This window comes from Tyto alba, unplaced genomic scaffold, assembly GCF_018691265.1.
Source record: "Tyto alba isolate M040663 unplaced genomic scaffold, T.alba_DEE_v4.0 Super-Scaffold_44, whole genome shotgun sequence".
In the NCBI taxonomy this organism is placed as follows: Eukaryota; Metazoa; Chordata; class Aves; order Strigiformes; family Tytonidae; genus Tyto; species Tyto alba.
Window position 1 is genome coordinate 6,807,613 of NW_024881320.1, and position 23,410 is coordinate 6,831,022.

The 23,410-nt window shown below is 37.5% G+C and overlaps 1 protein-coding gene across 3 annotated transcripts in view; it reads left to right on the top strand.

Moving 5' to 3' along the window:
* The window catches only part of ADGRD1 (adhesion G protein-coupled receptor D1), a 159,908-nt gene extending 140,756 nt beyond the window's left edge, over window positions 1-19,152 (top strand). For 2 of the 3 annotated variants that reach the window (XM_033008431.2, XM_033008432.2), the window contains 4 exons: window positions 10,642-10,768; window positions 12,007-12,048; window positions 15,020-15,112; window positions 15,822-19,152. In XM_033008431.2, the coding sequence (XP_032864322.1) occupies window positions 10,642-10,768; window positions 12,007-12,048; window positions 15,020-15,112; window positions 15,822-15,917 (358 nt within the window). In that variant the 3' untranslated portion in view covers window positions 15,918-19,152. The remainder of the gene's footprint in view (window positions 1-10,641; window positions 10,769-12,006; window positions 12,049-15,019; window positions 15,113-15,821) is intronic. The other variant, XR_006166755.1, reaches the window with a different exon arrangement.
* Window positions 19,153-23,410: the final 4,258 nt, after the last annotated feature.

Consider the following 23,410-nt stretch of genomic DNA (forward strand, 5'->3'; position numbering starts at 1 on the left):
GGTTCATGCCTCACACTGACAATATACCTAGGGACAGTCTATACAGAAAGCTGTCATGAGATGGAAGAAGTCCTGCATTGGGAACTTTGAAAATAGATAAAACAATGGAGACTGTAGTGGAAGAAATAATTAGGTGCAAATGTTGGAGAAAAGAAGTAGATGACATCTAGCCTGGTCCATCTGGCACCCACAGGCAGGATTTAGCCCTTTGGGATGTTTTCATTGCCTTGTCCTTGGAAAAAACAGGTAATGAGTTTTCTGGGAATAAGTTGTCGTAACAAATTCCTTCTCCTGGTCTGTCTCCAATGCAGAGCTAAGCACTAGGTCCCTGTTAGAAGAAGGGGGTAGTCTGAGGGAACATCTATTTTCACATATGCAAAGCATCCAGAGCAGCCAAGGTGATATTATCCTATTAATATGTTGCTCCTATAACTAACTTTATGGTCATATTTGGCAATTAATTATTTGATATCTTTTTCTGGTCTAGAAACAGAAATAATATCATAACCTTTTTGAACGCAGGACTAGCTCATGCTTAACTGTATATGGATAAAAACAAATCCTCCTGCATAAATTTTGTTGTCTGGGTGTGAGAAAAAAATTCTGTTCTTTTCTTGGGTGCTTGCTCTGTAAAGTAAAAACTGAAAAAACAAGAGAACTGTTCCACCTTTGGAAACTGACTGACGCTTAATAATAGCATGCTGTATAAGAAAGACCTGACTCATTAGAACGTTGCAATTTATTTTCTTTTTAAAACAACAAATTAATCCCTCCAGACTTTCCAGTCAATCTGGTTTTGTGAGACTATTAAAGAACCCCTGAAGTGGAAGTGGGTAATATTTTCTTGTCTTTTTTCCCCCTATTACTTCCTTTAAAGTAACTCCAGAATCATCTTTGAAGGAAGAACCAAACACTGTAAGAAATAAGGAAGTGAATGGTTTATGCTCAAGAAATTCATAGATCTTCACTATTGTAAGGCTCAGGGCTTGTTCTTTTCCTTTTTCTGTTAAGTTGTTTTTATTTTCCACATGGTTTTCTGAGAATGTGATTATTTTGGCTTCTGGCCATGGTCATCAGTACCAACTGCTGGGAAATTTCTTCTGCCACCGATTACTGGAGTATCCCAAAAAATTTTTCCAGCAGGCACATTTTTGGGCTTCCAAAAAATTTAACATGACTGCAACAGTCAACTCATTAGTCTACCTGGATTTTAAAGAAATGCACCACTGATTGTGAATTTATTATAAGTGATTGTACACAAAAGGATTGTATCATTGCTCATCTATGATGATACTCAGTAGATCTTAAGTGATCATCTAACTGGAAATATTTATACTGCATGTTCTTTTAGAGATTGCTATGGGAAAAGAGAAAATATATTCTGTTACACTGTGGCTTCTCTTGCAGTTCAAGTGATGCTTCAGTTGAAGCAGAGCATGAAAGGAAGAACAGAGAGACACAATGTTTGGATGATTAAAGCGCAAATATGCAATAAGACTATTCACTAGCAAAAGTTCCCAGTCACCTTTTAAAAATGACAACTTCACTGAGAAGAGAGAAGCTTTAGGGTGTCTCTTGGGAATGAATACACTTACAACAGGGTATCCTGTGGTACAAAGCCTCTTCCACTGTAAGAATAAGCTCTTATTATTTTCTTTGATGACTCAATGGCAATGTTCAGTGGAAAATTAGCTCTAACCTTGAGCTTGGTGATCAAGAAGCATAGAATGCTGTCTCAGCAGCAGTGCAATGAGGGAATCAGTGTCAAAAAATGTTGGAGGAAGGAATTTTAGAAAGAGAATGGAAAAATTCCACTGCAAATTCTGTTCCCCTGGGAAAATCGTAACCAGTGAAAATTCAGCTAGCAAGGACATTATATTTTAATTCTTTATATTCTCTTAGTAGCTTGCATTAAAGACAAGAACAACATGTTTTAGCTGAGTACTTATTACTTTATTTGGGAAATATTTCTTTTTCTTTTGTAGTTTTAGGATCAGTTTTGTAGATTTAGAAAGTGATGGAGGTGACATGGGACTTGATCTGTGGGAGGCCTTAGTAAGGGATGGCTTCCTAAACCCCTTGTAAGGTGCTGAAGTCAAAAGTTAGTGCTGCTAGCCCCTAGAATTTCATTCCCAACATAAAAATCCTTAAGGTACCCCCATTTCTAGTCGTGGCCATTATTTAGTCAGGCTTGATGAGGGTTTGAAGGGAGACTTGCATTTCAGTCTCTGCTCCACTGAATAATTAATATAAAATAAGAAGTATTAATAAAGCAAGTATTAGGTAGGACTCTCCTCTCACAGGAGAGTGCCTCATGACTAATCTGTGGAGCACACCTCTCTGACCCGGTGAATATTTAATTATTTAATGTAAGTGGAACAGGTTCAGGAGGTGAGAATGAGCATCAAGTAGGGAGTCAAAATGTTCTTCTGTATAAAAGGGAACTGCAGCCCATTAGGCAGAAGAGTGACTTGAGCCCAGATCTCCTATATTCTGGGCAAATGCTTTATCTACTAAAGGCATCTTAGCTTTTGGGAAGACTTATGAGAAGTGGCACTGCTTTGGCAACATCTGTCTTCTTGCGAGGGTCTGTGGTGAGAGGGTTGGGTATTGTACACTGAGAGCAACAGAAAAGGAGTGATGCCTCTCCCCCTTCCCAATCATGTGTTAAAAATCTATCTGAATTTAGTTGCTGTTGTAGTCTGGAAGTCAAAATATATTTTTTACATAGCTATAATACTTTTGACTAGCAGCATCTTCTCTGGATTATAAGTGGCAACAACCAGAAAGCTATGATCTGAAGTGTCTGTGAATATTTCTTATTCAATTTAACAACAACACTTTGAAAGGGCAAATAACATTTGGGAAAATGGGAAATGGCATCTGCAGTTACCAGTGGTTTTGTCTTTTTTTTTTTTTTTTTTTTATTCCAATTTATTATAGTTTTGCCTAGAAATCACTGAAGATTAGTCTAGGAACTGTGTATGTGCTTATTAAAAGACATTCCATATGCCATCAACCTTATTGTCTATATAGCCAAGACAAAGTGTAGGAGGAGAAAAAAGCGCATGCAGAAGCAGAATTAAAATCCATGTCTGTCCTTTCTGAGACAAGAGCTTTACTCATTAGATCAAGATGTCTAGTAGAGTTCAGAGATTAATTTAATTTTGAAAAAACCCCAAATACCTACTCCCAGTGTTACTTGCATGCAATATATGGAGTAAATTGGTTGCTAAGTTAGAAGGAGTACTGAGAGATTTGACTCAAGCCTTTGGCTATTTTGCTGCTTATACCACCCACACCGCATTACTCTATCGAGATGTGGTTTGAACCCGGCCAGCAACCTAACCTCATGCAGCCACTCGCTTGCTCTCCCCTGCCCAGAGGATGGGGAAGAGAATTAGAGGGGTAAAGGGAGACTTGTAGATTGAATAAAATCAGTTTAATAATTGAAATAAAATAAAACAATAACAATAATAGGAAGTACAAACAGGTAATACACAATGTGATTGCTCACCACCCGTTGATACCCAGCCCGTTCCTGGCTAGAGATCCTGAAATACCAAGATCCCACAATCGCAATCCTGGAAGCGAGAGAGAACCCCCTTCCTCCCGGCTGCACCTCCTCTATATACTGAGCATGACGTTACATGGTATGGAATATTCCATTGGCCAATTTAGATCTGGTACTCTGGCCGTGCTCCCTCCCAGCTTCTTGCACACTTGCGCATGGGCAGGACATGGGGAGTTGGAGAGTCCTTGATCTCTTAGCAACAACTGAAAACATCAGTATCTTATCAGCATTCTTCTCATACCAATCCCATACTGAATCCAAAGCACAGTGCTATTCTAGTTACTAAGAAGAAAAGTTAACTCTATCTCAGCCAAAATCAGGACATGAGACCTGGTTTGTTTTTACTGGGGAGTGGTAGGGAGTTTGATCCTGTAGACTCCAAATGATATCAGTGGCTTTGGATCAGCCCTGAAGACTGTTGTGTATGTTTTCATTGCTGTTCACTAAAAAAGATCAGTGGTTATCAGTATTCTTCCATTTGTCTGTTTGAATGCTGGCAGCAACTCACCACTTAAATCACTTAGTATTGGTTTTGCTCCTTGGAGAATCAGGTAACAAAGCAAGCAGCAGCACTCAGCACTCCTGAACACCGTGGCCAGAAGAGCTGCCACCCTCAGGCACCAGCAGGAATGAAAGCCAGAGTGCTGGGCAGGAGGAGTAGACAAGGTGTGTGCTATAAACGCTGCTGAACTGGAATGAAAAACATTTTCATCTGTAGTCAGAATTGCTGCATGTAGTTTCCCAGCAGCTCTCCAGCTTCCATCTTAGGTCTTAGTGAACATTACTTGTAAGAAATGGGAAACTCAAGCTAAATTCAACTTTTTCCCAGCATTAGTCTGAAATACTAGTTACAGGATTTTGGATTTATTTATTTTTATATAAAGTACTAAGGACATTCCTAACAGTAGCTAGTGAAGAGTTTAAGAAACGAGAGAGAAATTTCAGTTAAAAGGTCTATTTGTCAGGTTAACTATTTTGATGAAATGTTGTGAAGTATTTTTGCTCTTTTTAGACAGTGTTTCCTTCAATTATTATATAATCTTGTCTTATGGGTCTGAGTTCAGTTCTTACTTTAGCAAGCGTCATGACTGAAAAGTGGATGTCAGAAGTTTTAAAAGGATTAATGCTCCATATATAACCAATAAAATTGATTTGTGAATTAGGGGTCCCCTTCACAGAAGTAATAAAGCTTTCTTTCTGCAAGCAGTGAAATTTCTTTCTTGTAGCTGTCAGTGTAGTTGTTCTGCATCAGTGTAAGATATCGACAGTGTGCTCAGGGCAATAGCAGAAAAGGGCAGAGATTAAATAAGAGGAAGGGAGCAATCTCAGTTGAGTAGAGCTGTTCCAAACCAACTGTAAATACAATAAAACTATAAGGCCCAACCCTGCTCTTGGAAAAATGTTTCTAGTAACTTTGGTAACAGTGCAATGATTTTATATGATGTTGGTAATGAAAATACATCTCAGAGGTGCTGAAACCGGTACTTCTTCCACATTGGGACTTCAATACAGCTATGATAATTATCCAACTCAGAAAACTTCCCTTCCTCTATTGATTGATTAGTGCATACTTCAGGATCTCAGCTGGTGTAAAACACTAATAGTCCATCTCTGACTGAACGAGATATACAGAAAATATCAAAATCCTGCACTGAATTGAATGCTAAAACAAAAGAAACTGAATAAAGCCGGTTGAAGAAATTTGGAGTGGAAGATCTATGGAGAGCAAGATTTACTTTTCTGGAAGTAGAATTAAACTGTAAGAACAGGAAAGGGGAAGAAAAATGCTTGTTTTGAACAGGAGGTTCAAAGGGTGAGTGCATGTTAAATGGACAGCTTGATTAACAATTAATTAGTAAAGTTAATGCTGTCTTTGCAAGAAGTGTATTAGAAAAATTTTCTAAGGATTTTCAAAGGACTCCACCCTCCCCCTCTGACAACAGGGTTCATACATGAGTGCTCAGGTGAGTGAGACTATATATGAATTTATAAGGACTAGCAATGTCTGCAGAGCAGCCTCTGCAGATGTGATGTGGCACTGTGCAGTACTAATTCATTGCTGCTTGCTTTTTGCAATAAACAGCCATGCAGATCTGAATGAAATCAAGTCATGCCAAAGTGGTTCTTGGTGAGCAATGCTTCAGAAGTCTCTGCAGCCGAACTGAAGAGATTGTTAGTGTTGGGGCAGAGCGAGCAAAGACCCTAACCGTAGACTCAATTGATAGATAGGCTATGTACAGCTAGTAATATCCCAGAGGCTGTTCCATATGTACTGAATATGAAAATGTAATCAAACTCAAGATACTTCTGTGTTTTCCAGAATTTGTCTATATTATGAAGCAATGGCAGGTATATACTTAAAATATATATATATATATATATATATATATATTGGAAAAAGCAAACAATAGAAAGGAGAAAAGAAATCTTTTGTGCTGGTTTTGCTTGATTCCTAATTAATTAATTCCAGGACTGATCATTCAGTGTCTATAGATGCAGAGAGACAAAAGTCTCACCAAAATTAATGCTATTAGACTGCAGAAGAGTAATAATATCTGACCTTTTAAAAGTATATGTGAAAAACAGGCTGTCAGGTTGTTTCTAATTTCAAAGTCCAGAGCATGAGGAGGGACACACAGGAGAAAATTAGAGGGTCCTTTATAAGGCAACAGCCATTCCATTTTCTGACACATTAGGACACAAGGACAAAGAAAGATTTTAGAAAGGTTTATGAAGTCCTGGTGGGGCTGGACCTTAGTATCTGTAAAGACCTGCCCCTGCACTAAAGCATTGCTTCTTCATGTCACCAATTTCATAGACAATATAAAGCTGAAGCAATGGTAGTGACTTTTTTTAAGGTTGCACAGTTTAAGTCATGCAGTATTCCTCCAAAAACAACATGTATTTGAGTGTGCTCTTAGTGTACTAGAGCAAATCTACTAAAATATTCATGTAGAAAAGAAAAATGGGAATAAAAAAAATAAAGTATGTGCAGTGTGTAGAAATTAATGTGTCTAGTGGAACATTAACTTTTGTATTTCTAAGATTTGTTAACCTTGCCACCTTAATGGTGCTTGATGCAGCATTTTACATTTAGTATTTTTCTTTTTTAAAGTTCAAAGACAAAATGAAATAAGGATGGGAAAGGGAGGGGTAGGTGGAAGAAAATAAAAGAGGACTGGGAACAATAGAGCTGAGTCCTTTACTTGGTGAATAAAGCTCATAAACACCTTGAACTAATAATTTCATACATAGGATGAAATTCATTACACAGAAGCATAGAAAGCTATGTAATAATTAGGAAAAAAATAAAAAAGATATATAATGAGATTTAAGTCATACATATACAGAGATGACCCTTAGATTGTCTTAAATGAATTTCACCCTCACATGGCTGCTTTTCTAAATGGATGTGTATGAAACATTAATACATTTTCATGAAACATATCTGTATTTTTTCTTCATTTTTAGCTATTTATTTCTGCTGCACATGCTGAACCCTATGCTTAATAGTGAGCAGTCTTTATTAATACATTATTTTAAAAAATATATAAGGCATTCGTGATAGTAAAGGCTCCTGAAAATCCAGACTGTAAGAATGATTTTGAAAACACTGAAATTGAGTAACTGACTCTATTCTGCCCCGAACTACAAATCATGGATGAAGCTTTTTATGCTCTGACTCAGAAAGAAATAATGAAAACTTATTTTTGGCAACAAACCAGCTGGGGAAAATTGCATTCCAAACTGCAAATTTCATAAAAATTGAGAGTGTGAGAACAAAAGAGAAAAGAAAAAAGGGTGGTTTGTAATGAAGATAGTTTTACAAGTGTAGCTGTGTTGGGCATACTAATCACCTGCTGTATCAGGTTGGAGAGGACATCTGAACTATCATGGAATCTGATTGTACCTAATCCATCTTCCAGGTGTTCACGTATCCTCCTCCCGAGTCCTGCACAGATGCATTTTCCTGAAGGCACAAGGGCTCTGTGGGATTACACAGGTCCTTCTGCACATAGCTGGTCTGCTGACAGCTCCCCAGTGGAGCGCATCTTATATTAGAGTAGAGGTGATGGACTTCAATCTTAACAGAGAATAAAACCCAAATCATCCTTGATTCATGAAAATAAACTTGTATTAGTTGTTTTCAAATTGTATCTTTTAAAATGCTTTTTTTTTTTTTTTTTTTTTTTTTTAAAAAAATAGGAGAGCTCAAGCTTTAAGGGATTCCTTCATTTTCTGGCTGAACAAAATCTTTGCAGAATTCAGTGGAATTGTGCAGAAATATTAATGGCCAAGGACATAATTAATCAATACAGAAAAAAAAAAAAATTCTACATTCTTCCCCATCCCAGATTTCCCTGCAAACCTGAAGCCCATGCAGTTCTTCAACATACACTTTTAATCAAGGATATAAAAAAGTGTGTGCTCAGGTCACTGAAATTAACAAGATGGTTTGTCTCTAAGTTTAATTAAAAGATTTCTTCACTGAATTGTGTTGTATAAAATTCTCATTTGTTTTATATTTGTTGTAATTACAAGTGGTCTCTTGTCATGCAACTCTATGCACTTCTCTCCTGAACCTCTACTTTATTCTGTTCAAGGGGATAAAAGGCACAAGTAGGACATTAATCTCCCTAAACCAACTTTCTCTCTTGTATAGGTTTCTAGCTGAATACAAATCTGCTAATTTCTGAAAAAAAAGTAGCTTTAGCAAGCATGGACTGGCTTTTGGTTTCTCACTACCCCTGTCCCTTTTACTGCTCTCTTGGCTTCTTTATCTATAATTGTATCATAGACTAAATTCACAGAAATATTTTAAACACGTATTTAAATATAAGCATGTGCTTAAATCCCATGGGCTACAACAGGAGCTAAGTAAGTGTTTATAAGTGCTGTGGTAAGTAGTGATTAGTTTTATCTGCCTTGTTGGTTTGGGATGTTTCAAATGGGGACAGGTCCCTTTGTGCTTTCTGTCTTGTACCACCATAATTGTACTCAGCTGCCCAGAAGGAGGAGTTTGTGCTTTGATAGCTGTCACTGAACGTGAGGTGCCTGGGTGTGCAAAGCTTTGACATCTATTTATCCTTGACAGACAAAATTGCACTGGGCTGTCTAGTTAGTAGTGTCTTGACAGCAAGAATGTTTTGCCCTGTGGATTCATGGGAGTTTTTGAGTGATTACAGAATGTACAGACTTCATAAATGCTTTTGGCTTGCCCAGTGCTGAGCTAGATGTATATCACTCGGAAAAAGTGAGTGAGGACTTATTAGCTAACTCCATTATTGTCCCTGTTCTATTTTACACCTGCCTTTACCAGGTCAAATTGATGTAAAATGAACTGTGGAGGTATTTATTTTTTTAATCAAAAAGGCAGATGGATTAGGCTAAGAACAGAAGGACTGCCATTTGGGATTAAACCATATGGGCTGGGGGTCCACCTGACTCCACTGTAAAAGTCAAGCAGAGTGATTCTTCTCTGAATATATACTCCTGCCTTTCAGCATACAAAAGATTAAGGACTTCCTGCACAAGCAGCTGTGTCTGTATTGTCACATTTAACAATCCACAACAGAACTGTCTTTCATGAATTTTTAGGATCCTTTTTAGATGTCCATAGCATCCTGTGGCATGGACTTCCATAAAGTAATCCAGTTGTCTTCCTATATTTTCTGTGATTACGCTAGAAACACTCTGTAGGGCTATTACTCTTGAAGTCAATATTACAGGGTATATGTAGACACAAAAGTACAATTCTTTAGAGCAATTCATTAGCATGAATCAGAGATGATGCTCTGAGGACTTCATAAGGAGAAGACAACTGTGTGGGATAAGTAATAATCTTTGTGAGTTAAATTTAATCAGTTGTGCCTGTCTTTCTTGGAAGTGGCTGAGTGATAATCAGTTGCAGAGAGAGATATTAACAATGTTTACGTCAAAGCAGAAAATGGATGCAAGTATTGCCCGTATCACTCCTACAGGGTTCTGAGTGCTCTGTGAGGTTTGGCTGCCCTTAATTCATGTTGCAGATGAAGGAAATGAGATCCTTGTAGAAAATGCACAGTTCTTTGGTGTTTAAAGTAGAAGGCTATGAATACACTGAAGAGACGTAACTGTGATCTTACAATTCTAAACGCAATGCCTTTGTTTTCTCTGTGGTTCCCTTTGTTTATTCTTTATATGAAATCTGGTCCACAGAATGCAGCTGCTGCAGAAAACTTTCCATGATCATTTAATTCTCTGGTATACTACAATTTCTTTTCATCTTCCACTGTGACAAACATCCTGTACATAACTCATTAAGGCAAACCCCAAAATCCCTCTTATTTTCTCAGTGCTATTAGCTTTTCAGCTGTCATACCACCTTTTATTGAAATTCTGTCAATTCCTCCAATCTAAGCAGAGTGAACACATATCACCAGGGACCTCCAAAAAACACAAGCTATTTCAATATTTAGCATACATTTCTCTGAATCAACTCTGAACAAAACAGGGTGGTAGCAGAATAATACCAGAGTGTTAAAGGATTTGCATTTGGCAGATGTACATCATTTTACTTCCCATTTGTGGTGATTAAAAATTGCAAGTCACTTTCTATAAGAGAAATAGCATGTTGTCTTGACTCAAATGTAGTGCTGACCAAATGTATTTTGGATATACTATACAGTGGGTGTAGTTTTTCCATGTGATACTTCCTTTGTTCTCAGTTTCTGCCCTCTGTTTTTGACTCTTACACTTGACTCCTCACTGATCAAATGATACTTCATTGTAAACTGAAGATATGACTGCAGTAGTTATATAATCATGTCTCCATCTCCTCCCCTGCACCCTCAGTTACTGACTCTAGATCTGTATTTACCCCATGTGATACCAAAGTTCTGTTATCCCCATTTTCATAGATGAGGAATGAGTGATTAAGAGACTTGTCCATTAAAAGAATTTTCTGGTGAAGAGATTCATACTCACACTGCCTTGCTGCCAGGACATAACTGATAAGCTCCCTAGTGTGTGGGCTGAAATTTGTTTAACTTTCTCATCACATCTCTTATTTTCATTTTCTCTTTCAGACTAACAGCTAAAGCCGTCGCTGTTCTCTTACCAATCCTGGGAAGCTCGTGGATCTTTGGGATTTTGGCTGTCAATGCCCACGCATTAGTATTTCAGTATATATTTGCTGTTTTCAATTCACTACAAGTAAGTACCTGGTGGGACAGTTTATATCTACCAAACTACTGCTGAGATCCAATAAATGGATCATTAGTAATGTTTTCACATGCTTGTGTTTATTGGATTTTTCCTATGTTTCTTCCTCTGTCTTTTAAGTCTGTGCTGGCCATACAGTGCTGGCAATTGTTTAGTCTTTGTATGAACAGACCTTTTATCCCATTCCTTAGTGTTTCCAGTAGCAATAATTAAATAAATGAGACAGTGAGCTTGAGAAATGAAATTCATTCTTCCAGCACCATGTACCACAGGCAAGATCCTTCAGTAGAGATACCAGAACAATTTTTCAGTGTCAGTTTGAGGCTTCATTACTGAGACTAAATGAAAGTGAACAGAAGTTTGTGGGAAAGGTGAGGCATAAGGAGAAAAGTGGAGCTATTCCGCATGCCGCACACAACTCTTGCATGCAGGCAACTAGACCTTCACCTTAATACACAAATCCAGAAAAATAGCTCTGTCAAAAAAGGAATATAATCATCTGCTTAGCTTTGAGCAGACATTTTTGTAGAGGCATAAATCTATAGGTGTGATAATCCTTTCCCAAATAATGGTTACAAAGAGGAAGAAGAAATGAACTCCTGTTAATCCTTTTATGTCTCAAGAACAAATATCACTATGGTCACAAAAAGAGTGCAACCGAGTTCTCCCCATAAACTGGTAAGAAAAGTTTCAATTTTCATCCAAAATAAAGCCCCCAAATTTGGCTGAATACTGAATACTCTGAATAAAATTATTTGGGGACAGAAAGGGGATGGGACCTTTTCACTTTCCATTGGACAAAAAGTCCAAATATAGCAAAACTCAGTTGTGAAAATTTTCCTAATCCTAATACCTTGCATTACTAATGTGAAAAATATTGATCTGGTGTTTCCCAAAGAGCAGTTCCCTCTGACATTATCTTTGCAAACAGAGACAAAAAGTTATTTTGTTGTCATGAAAAGAGAATTTCTGCTTCTTTTCAGCCATATTTCTCCTTTAGCACTCCAGAGGTTTGGAGGTGCTGTTTAACAGGAAAAAGTCCAGACAAGCCTCATAAAAACCTAAAGCTGCCAGTTTCTCCAGCTATGGAGCACAGTTTGGCCTACTCTTCAATATTTACAGATCTCCATTTAGTTGATACCTGCTTTGTACAATAGTGCAAGAAATATATAATTTTATTTCATTCTTCACGGTCAATTTTCATCCTTTTTCCTTTTATCTGTTTTCAGGGATTTTTCATGTTCCTGTTTCACTGTCTTCTGAATTCAGAGGTATGTAGCCAAATAGCGTTAAAAAATTTGGTCTTACCAAATTCAAATAACATAAGTGTAAAACAAGAAAAGACTTTCTCCAATATCATTTCCTGCTATGCCACTGATTTATTTATTTTATTTCAAATAATACATGACTGTTAGTGACTTTGTGACTTGCAATATTTTGACTCATGCTTGCCATTTATTTTATTTAACATAAGAAAATTAAAAAAAAATCCCGAGGGCTGGAGAGGCTGAGCAGGGCATGGGCTGTGTTGTTAAGGGAGGATGTTTAAATAGTGGGAGCAGGACTCTGGCAGTTGATGAGCTTCTGGTTTTGTTACATCTTCAGTTCCAGAGAGGAAAATAAATATTACTCTCAGCAAAACATACTTTTGGACATTGATCATGCAATCCTTAATGGGAAACCAAGCAGAGTAGAACATATTACAGGTATTTTTCTTGGCAGGAAGTTCAGGCTTTCATAGCGGACCAAGAAGCATCTTTTTGCATTGAGCTCTCAGAGCAACTGGGGTAAAGCCAAGGCAAGGCTGATGTAAATGGGACTTGTGGGGACCATCTCCACTGGGCCTGGAGTTTGCAGCATCCTCTCCTCCCACGGCAGATAACAGAAAATGCTCAGCAACATGTATTACTGATAATGAAAATTTCCTATGAAAACCATTTCCACCATGCTGACAGGGGGCTATTGCTCAGTGAATACCTACATAGATTTGATTTTCCTACAGCTTGTTCTTCTGGATGCTGCTAAGTAGCTCTGCCCCATAGCCTTCTGCTTCTTGCTATGCATAAATGGCACTCCAGCTCTTCTGTGGAGATGTTATGATTTATTAATATTTGCCAACCTATTCAGCCTTAGAGCACTGATATGATCTTTGCTACAATCAGTCTGGAGAGTCAGGACTGACTCTGAAATTCTTGATCTTTATTGAAATCAGCTGAAGTTAAGCAGGCAGGTTAAAGGTAAGGAATAAAAATATTTCTTTACTCTGTTCTTCTCTGGGTTCAGAAAACTTTCTTCCTGCTGTCAAGCTTCAGATGTCTTACATCAAATACAAACATTTGAATTGTTGCCATTTTCCAGGAACCTCATGAGAAATTAAATTCAGAAACTTTTCAAAGTTTATATCCTCAAAAACCACTTCATATGTAGCTAACATGAACTGTCATTTTTGGAGAACAGGTCTTATTACCTCCATTGGCTGTGCATATTTAAAACAATTCCTCAGCTAAATTGTGAGAATTCTTCTTGAGAATTTTGATTTTACCATAGTCATAAAACTCAGATACTATAGAGTGAAATCTGAAGATATTTCCAAGTGATTGAGCTGCATTCCCAGTGTACCTGTGTGCTGGGTTTGAATGGTGGTTCTTTTTTTGGATGTGGTGGCGTTTCTCGCTGTCCCACCTTGCCTGTTAAGGGTTGTTTTTTGTTAGTGTGTGAATGAAAGTGATGTTCTTTTTTTGTCCCCTAACAAGTCTGTCTTTTGCCCATGACTGTAATGGGTGAGCCACTCCTCCCTGTCCTTACCTCAATTCCTGAGTCTTTAACTTTATTTCTTCCTTCCCATTCCTGAAGGGGAAAGGGGTGAGTGAATGGCTGCATGGTGCTCAGTTTCTCTTTGGGCTCAAACCACAACAGCCTGGACAAGAAATGCGCACACATTATAAAGCAGCGCAGGAGAACGGGTGTGCCGGGGACCTGAGCAGCCTCTCGGGCAGCACACGTCCAATGTGCTGGTGTCACCCCTGACAGATCAGTCATCAAAGCCACTTGACCTCCCTCAGCAATTTGACTTTGTGCCTCACTGCTGTCACTCCTAAATTGTAGTTTTCATCTTTCTTACTGCAGTTTGAGCTTCTTATTTCCTGTTTTAGCTACTATCTGTATAAAGAGTAGATAATTCTGTTCCTGTCCACAGGAAAGGGAACACTCTAAGACTTACCCTGTTTTCCTTCAGTCTCCTCTTTTGATTAAACAACCTGAGCTTCTCATAACATGTGTTTCCTTGACCTGTGATCATTCTCAGTGGTCTCTTCCAGGCTGTCTCCACCTAGTCCCTGTTTTTCCTGGGATGTTGGAAGCAGTACTGTAGGTGAGGCCATGGCAGTGTAGAACAGGGAAGAAAGATTGTTTTGTGTGTTTGGCACCCTATGCTCCTCCTGACAAGATATTCTTTATCACAACATCATAACACTGGCCAATCACTTCCAGCCAGTAATCCTTGATAAATCTCACCTGCTTGGCCTAAAGGATTACTATCTCACCATCTTTTATTTGTGCAGCTGATTATTTTCACCTTGGTGCAGAATCTGCCTACATCTGTAGGGAATTTCATCCAGCATCTTTAAATAATTTCAGTTTTCAAAAGGCTGGCAGTTGACTTATGTCTGCATAGCATTTGTGTACCATCAATGCTGTATGAGCTCTAGGGAGAGCCTGCCCCAGTGGGGGAGCTTGTGGTCCATCCTGGGGCTGTATATTTATTTAGAAAACATGACAGTGCCCTATTGAGCTTCTGAAAATCAGTATAATGGCACCTTATGAAATCTTTAAAACCAGGACTGCAAATACTAAGGATGTATGATTACATGCCATACAGTTTTGGGGTATTTTGGATTTTTTTTTATTTTTTATTTTTAACAAGATGAATGGTAATACAGTCATATCTTGGACATCTAGAAGGATCAGATAACACAGATAACATGAAAATGTCACCAATGAAATGAGATATAAGTGAAGTTATACAATGCTTTGTTTTTAAAATATGGGTACTTGAAAAGTAAAGTGTGATTTTAAAATCAGTGAAGAAAAATGTAGGGGTGGATTGTTTGTTGTTTTTTAGAACAGTGACGTTAATATGGAGGAAGGATAATGGGAAAATGAGTGTAGGCTGTACCTGTGTAAATGAACACAACTTTTTATAAATAAATATTCTACCTGGTTTTCATGTTTTTTTTCCCAAAGGTTAGAGCTGCCTTTAAGCACAAAACCAAAGTCTGGTCCCTTACCAGTAGTTCGACTCGCAACATCAACGTGAAACCCTTCAATTCAGACATTGTGAGTATTCCTCCTTTAGTTTTGTTTTGTTTTTTTCCCCTATTGTACTTGAAAGTGTTCCATGTTATATTCTGTTGGAAAGAAGAGAACACAAGAAGGCACATGGGTATTTTTAGTACGTAGTCTAATGCATGGTGTAGACAAGTGTAATCAGCAAGTATTACGTTGCAGCTACAGTGTCTATTTTGAAAGCAAAGGACAAAATTCTGTTTTCTAGTAAACTATCGAATAAAATTAAACAAAGGTTTATGAACTCTGGAGTATGGATCAATAAGGCTTTTCCCACCAATTGTAATGGACTTCATATTTTGCATTCAGACAGCATTTTGGCAATATATTTGTCTGATGATGATGGCTTTTTGATAGGGCACTTTTACATTTAAGCCCGAGTAATAAGCTCTTAAATAAGTCAACACATGAATATGCTTTTCTAGCTCTCCTTAAATTGTCTTGAAGCAAAAGACATTTGTTTTTATGAAGAACCAGACTTCTGAAGTGATAGGTATTATTAACTGATCGCTGCCAATCACCTTATATCCCAGCAACAACTGTTTAAAAATCCTTTATGGCATATGCTCTCAAGACTCTGTGACAGTGCTGTAATGTAAACAGATGCTTTCAAGCTTTTATTTCATCCAGACATGAGTGGTTTAGCAAAATAAATAAATCTATTTTACATATTATTTTTCCATATTATTTTGATTTCCAGATGACTGGGAACAGGCCAGGCACAACCCCCACAAAGCTGAACACCTGGGATAAAAGCACCAATTCAGGCAACCGCATCGATTTATCAGCAGTCTGACAGTAATACTAGTTTCTCAATGAAAATCAAGTCATATGTTCAGGACCTCTGACACAGTGTCCACCAGTTTTTTTCTCACTGTTAATACCAGTAGAAAACTGCTTTTTTAATCACTGCCTAATAAATTGGACATTGCCATATTGTTTTGTTGAGTAAACAGCCCTCATCTGCTTGCCTTCGAAACTGTAACACATTCTGCCACTTGGCTATTAGCAATATCTGTAAATATAACTAGCAAAAATATACACTGGATGGTTTTGTCAGCAATGATGAAAACACTAGGTACGCAAAAAGGGCTTATTGCTATCTGAATCATTCCAGCTCCCAGAACTGAGGAAAGGCAACATACCTCTGGCAAGATGGATTTTTATGCTCTAAAATGAAATGCTTCCCATTGTGATGTTGTAATGGGGCTATTCTGGTCTTGCTGTGCATTCTCTGTTTACATTTATTACCTTACAGAATCCAATTATCGAAGTGAAGCTTATTCAAAATACATAGTGTGGTGATTAATTTAAATGCTACAAGGCATCCAGGACTTCAGGGAGAAGCAGGTTCCAGCTACTCAGCTCCCAGCATGGGCATGGAATTAACAACAGTAATATACACATATGTCTTCGTGCACATAAACAGCATATGTAACATGTAAATCTAATCATGGCCAAATAATATTTTAGATATTCCTGTTCACATCCTACCTATAAAAGGCAGAAACGGCTAAGGTTGTCCTGCAGCAGTCCACAGCATTTCTAGAGCTGATTTGTGTCTGCTGACATATTGCAATACAAAGTATTTGTATTGCTTTGCCTGAAGCTTTTGGATATAATCAACAACTGTCCATCAAGTGCATTTCACAAATGTGCTGTAGCTTTTGGACATCAAAACCTAGCACTGTGACATATCTGTCTCCTTTTACTGGTCAAATCAAGACACCGAATTCCAACCACAAAAAAGTAACACAATGATATACTGTGAAGACAGCCAGACTACAAATAAGTCTATGTATTGTTACCTACAGACATCTTTTAAATAGGTCTCTGCAGAGTCTTTTGTGGTTTTAAACTCTGCTCAGCACTTAATAGCTTCTGCTTTAGTACTGCTATGAAGTATCTTTAAGGAGAAAAAAAACCCCACTGTAATTTTTCTTTTGACCAGTGTTTTGTAGGGTCTCGGAAGTGATGTTTGGAGCACAAGGGAATGCAATCTCAGCTGTGCCAATGATGCACCTTCCCAGCTGGGGGTAAAAGAGACTATAAGCCCTGGAGGTGGTCAGACCCCTTAAATATGTGTCTTACTCTATGATTTACACAGCATCCAGGGTGTTCAGAGCAGTTTCCAAAGATGAAGCCCACTTTGCAGAATGACTTTGCAGCCATGTCTCCTTAACCCCAGCTCTTCCTCGTTTGCAGTAGCTGTCTCCCTAACAGCCCAGGTATACTGGTTTACAGGAATCACCAAGGTAGTTAGCTTTAGTAATACACTGGGCTATCAAAATACTACAAAAGGGGGAAATATGCAATTCTTCAAACTCACTTTTTGCTAAGAGGTTTTGTGATGGTTTTTGGTTTTGATTTTGTTTGTTTGTTTGTTTGTTTTTTGCTTAATTAAGGCTTTGTATCTTCAGCAGCTCAGGCCATTTCTTGTCCCAGTGAACCTAGCAAGATATCTGTGATTGATTACAAAGAGAAAAGGTATTTGCACCTTAATGTGCAGGGTTGAAATTGTTTATTGGATAGTAAATCTGTAAAAAAGAAAATAAAAGTAAAGTGATCTTTAAGAAACATTCATCAATTAGGACTCAATTTAGTGAAGTTTCATCCAAAAGACATGGTGTTGAAAGTTTAGAAAACATCAATACATTTCATTTTTGATTGATCCAAAACACTTTTTCTCCATGTTTCCTTCCTGAACTAAGAAAAAATGATCAGTTTCAGTTTGGACCCATCTTTTCCCCTTCCTGGCCAAGACCTGGTATGGCTGCCAAACTGAAACCCCACAGTCAACCAAAGATTTTCTGTGGCTACAAATTAAAACATTCTACAGAAATTGTTTTATCTTCACCCAATTTATGCTGGATTTATGCAGATGGAACAAAGCAGAATGTGACATACTGCATATCACACATATACATGCATGAAATACATAGGCTTTTAATCTTGTGTTTCTTATTGCGAAATAACTCAAATTGTTGACGGCTAACTCTGAAAGGTGGGTCAGTAAAACCTAAGTATATAAATGGTTATATCTTAATTTTGGCTTTTGTGTATAGCTTTTTCCTTGCCTTTTCTACACTGGACTGTCTTACAGCTGTGCAAACATATGGACTTCTCTTGGCCTGAGAATGATTATTTCTTTTTCCCCAAAAGATGCAGTAGGAAGAGCCCTCGGAATGTATGGAGGAGATTGTAACAGAACAGTACTGTGATAACAGAGTTCAGTGTTTGTATTGTGTGCAGACAACATATTTAAGCATATTTTTTATACTGGAGCATGTGTTCTTTTTGTTGTGGTTTTGTTTTTTGGTTTTTGGTTCGTTTTTACACTGTGACCATGGATATAGATTGAAACCCTCCTTGATCATTTATCTTCTAATTATTGTATTATAGCACAAACAGTTCTGTGAATGAACCAGAGGACATATAAAAGCGCTTTTTTCTTTAAAGTCTTAATTTTAAGAATATTACCCTCTACACAATTTTCAGTGCCTGCATTTCCTTCTGTGCTGATGTATATTGGTCACCTATGTCACTATCCAAGGTCCATTTAAAAAAAAATACAAATTACTATGAAATGACAGTAGTATAAGGGGCTAAATCTGTTTTGCATCCAGTTATACCATATTTTAAAATTGTTCACCAAAAATAAGAAGAGCATGGAAACATTTTTGTTTTTTTACTTTAGAATGTGACATAGATGTATTATATATTGAGGGAGCATTTGTTATCCTGTATCTACTGAGATACACTGTGGATAACCTGCGTCCCATGTTTTAACTTTTGAATGTTACTGTGGTGAAGCAGTTTATCCTGTTGTTTATGTCACATGAGGTTAGGATCTAGGTTGGGGATGGGATTTCTTCTGGTTTTGATAAAATAGTAAAAAAACCCCACAAAGTACAAATGTATTCCATTGCCATCTAAGACCATTCTTTTTGTTTAATTCAATGTATTGTCGTTGTTACTGAATGCAGCAAATGTACTGAATAAGAAATGCTCAAATGAATCTTTAAACAATCTCTTCCTGTCCTCAGTCTTTTGAAGCCTGAAAATCTTGCAGTTTATTTATGGGCTTGTATATAGCAGCTATTGCAATATGTTTTTTTCAGGACAGCATCATTTTTTCAATGGTATGAAATCTTAATTGAATGAGATGTGAGTTTTAAAATAGGTAATGTAGCAAGAATTACTTTGCCAGTAAGTAGTAAAATAATTTAGTTTTGTTGTTTTTCCCCAAAAATAAATAAGAAATTTTAATTTCCTAAAAGAACTTTGTATTTGTTCAAATTATTCTTTTGACTTGGGTTATAAACAACAGCATAACAATTATGGCTCCGTATGAGTACTACTGTGATTAAACAAGCAGAGTTTTACTCACATGAAAAGTCCTACTATATGCATCAGGTGCACCTAGGTAATGTGCAGACAACATTTTTATATTAAAGTTTATACCCACAGAATATACTGAGGAAAGTCATTCCCTCACCTTTAAGAAAGGAGTCTATTTTATGAAACAGCTGCTGCAGATTATTTCTTCTAACCCAACTATTCCAGCAACCTGGTCAAAATCAGTTCCTAGGTGAAAAAATAACATTTATGGTTATGACAAACAGATTCCATCTCAGACTTAGAGGGGAAACTTCTATCAGATCTCTGAATACAGCAGTGTGTGTATGAGTGTATATATATATGTACACACACACACATATGTATATATTTTATATATATATACACACACTTAGATATATACATGCACACATTTTACATATATAAATATAATTTTTTTTTAAATATATATGCATCTTTCAGAAGTCTCTTCCTATCGCCACACTAATATCGTCTTCTCTATTTTCTGTGGTTGAGGACAGATAATTTGCTGGATAGAAGAGGGGTGCACATGCAACAATTAACTTACCATGACAGTTTGCACTCTCCTGCAGCCAAATGACTGTAGCAACTATTAATCACCAACAACTATGCGTGTTTTGGATGCCTGGGATCACAGGCATGGTGAGAAAGGCTGATGTTTCAGAAATGCCAGGGATTTTGTCACTGCTCTGCTGTTATCCTGCTGTGTGACCTTCAGCAAGTAACTTTTCCTGACTATGTGTTTATCCCATCAGTGAAATGAAGATAATGACACTGCCCTCTTTGTTAAGTACTTTGAAATTCACAGTTGATAAACACAGCATTTATTATTAAATAATAATGCTACACAGTAATTTTTGTTCTTTTACCTATTGCTGACTCCAGTGCCAAGGCCAAAATCATCGTACGGTGTGGCCCCTAACCTTTGTCCTGTCCCTCCCTAACCACTACATGATATATTTATGCACTACTGTGCCCTGTTACAATGGAAAGGATCTGCTAAGTGCTACAGCATTAGAACAGAAGTTTCTCCATTTCTCTTTTTTTCCTAACAGCTGCAGAGCCTAATGTACAGGTGGGAGCCCCCCTGCATGGGCAGTAGGGCTGGCGGCTCCACCTGCCACGTAAGCTACATCAGCACAAAAGCAAGGAATGACTTTGATGATGCCCCAGAGCTGTATCAAATAGGTGGGATTTCCTCTTCACCTTCAGGACAGCCAACTTACAGCTTTACCAGCAGAAAGAGATCATCTGGGATTTAGTACAGCCAGCGCAGCAAACCAGCACAAGGCTCAGGCCTTGTTTGAGTGGCTCAGAGACTGAAGCTTTGGCTCTAGGACTAGTTTCACACTACAGCAGGGCAATGGGTCATCATGTACCAAAACTGTGATTTTTTTAAAGCTAATGCATATTGTATTAAAAGTTAATTACTACTACACTTTTATCTGAAAATGACAACGTAAATCAAAAATGTTACATCTCAAGGAACAAACAGCTCCAAAAGCTTTCCATCATAGGGGTGTAATCCTGTAGATTGCATGTGTTCAAGGTTCAGGCCCGTTCTGTTATGATTAATAGGCTGCCACCTGCTTTCTCTATGTTGCATAGCTGTGTAGATGTAGTGGGGTGATGATGGAAAGTTTAATAGGAGGGGAATTACATGATGAAGAGTAACTAGAGCAATTATATCCTGAAAATTAAAGATTGGAATTTAGACCAGAAAGGTGTTTTATCATCTTTCAATACCCATTACAAAGAAACTGTCTTCCTTTTGTATCCTCCCAAATCATATAGCAAGGCATACATAAAAAAATGCTTTCTTTCCATTTTGTGAAATGTAAAGGGTATTTTTAACATTTATCATTCATGATGGAATAATAGATTAGATAATTTTGGCACTGGTTCACATCATGTTTGTCTTTAAAAGTATTTTCATTATATCTATGTTATGCTTGGATGACTCAGTGTACTATGTCATGGATAGTTATTGCTATAATTGCCCTTGTTCACACAATTTTCTTTCCCAATAATCCCATATGTTCTTGGAATTCAGAGGCCATATTTCATCTTGTCAGGGGTGATTACAATACTAAATGTACTGCTGACATCAGCATCTTCACCAGGTGCTGAAGCATGACAGAAATATTGAGTCATAAGGGTGGCTTTTAGGCATTGTTCAGTGCATCAAACAGCTTCCTTGACCAGTTGTTAATTCGCTAAGGGTAATTCTCAACAGAGCAGTTTTAGCCAGTCTGTTTATCTATACCAACGGCAACTGAAATTTTCTCTCCCCGTGTTATTTTCTGTGCTTACTGTATAAAAGCAGGCTTGATTGGGCATTGCATGTGTTCCTTTAAGCATGCTCCAAGCTAAGCATTTGTTCATCTCTACTTACAAACATGGAATAATGCATAAAACCATTCAAGCCAAAAAAAAAAAAAATGTGGCAGAAAGAGCAACTCTGGCATTGCAAAAACCTTAAGTTATAGTTTGTGCTCATAATATCCTGGAGGAAAATGTACAACAAAACAGAACAACATTTTTACCTTCCCTGAGTCTCTGAACTTAAGCAGCAAAAGATAAAATGCTCCTTGAAAATCTAGTCCTTATATAGGAGTATTTTGACAACTTAAAATTCATATTATGTTGACTATAGCACATTTCCTTCTGGCATTTTAGTTTCAGATTCTGTACAGGTCAACTAAATGTGAGCATGTCTTCTCACTTAGCCAGTTGTGTATCACTAAAATTTATTGTATTTTACCTTCTCCAGAAGAAAAAAAAAAAGGGAGGGGGCATATATGGGCATGTGTTCATAGAGGAAAAAGGGCAAAGCTCAGTCCTCATACTGACCCATGGGCTTTTCATATTCTCCGTTGATGACTGCATGGGAGGCTTCAGGAGCTGAGGCTGGCATCTGCGAAAATTTGCACAGAGAGCTTTCTGCAGCAACAGCAAAGGACATAATTATATAATAAAAAAAGACTGTGGACTAATTTTCACAATTGGTAAGCTCAATATAGTTCATTTAGATTGGCTATTATGCATTAAATTCTCAGTTGTCAATAGAATACACTGCAAGTTTATGTATCATTAACCACATGATGTAGGGATATTTTTCAGTCTTATGTTTTTATATGCCTAAAAGTTTGGTCAGTATTGCCTGCTACTAACAGCAAGTCAATACATAGCATGCAAAAGGTCTCCCAGAATTAGTTCTAAAAATCCAGACTATCCATTATTTTGTGGAGTTATAAATAATTTCTTATGCCTTCAAACTGAGGGGATATCAAAACCAGTGGCTGATTATCATCTGGCAAAAAAATACTTTAATGTTGGGAACTCTCTAAGTAGTTTGCCTAAGCCTTTACTGCTAATCAGTCATTAGGAATCACAGTCAACCACAGACTGAAAAAAAAAAAAAAAAAGTTAATTAAAGATGTCAAAACCTCTGCATAGGGCAAAGAGTACATAGAGAAATATCACCATGCAGATGATGCACATTGTGTGGAGAAGAAAATCGTCTGAGATGTTGATAACACCAGCAACTAACAGACTGAATCATGCTGGTGTGAAAGAGCCACATGTGAAGATCTCACAGCCAGAGTAAATTGATCAATGCCCTGATAATACTGATAGCCAGATCTCCTTGGATTAGTAATCTTCAGAATATGGTGGTTATACACACACACACGTATGAACCTCAACTGAACAGAATAAAGTTTTGAATAGATACAGCTATTAGCTTTAGTGCTAAGCAAAAGCTGCTGTAGAAAGCGTTTTGCTTCCTCGCCCAGCTGGGAAGACTTTGATGTTGGATCCAGCTCCCAGAACACCTTCCCACATCCACTTTCATTGACTTCTTCCCGACACTCCGACTGTCCCTGCGTTGGCAGCAGAACCCGTGTA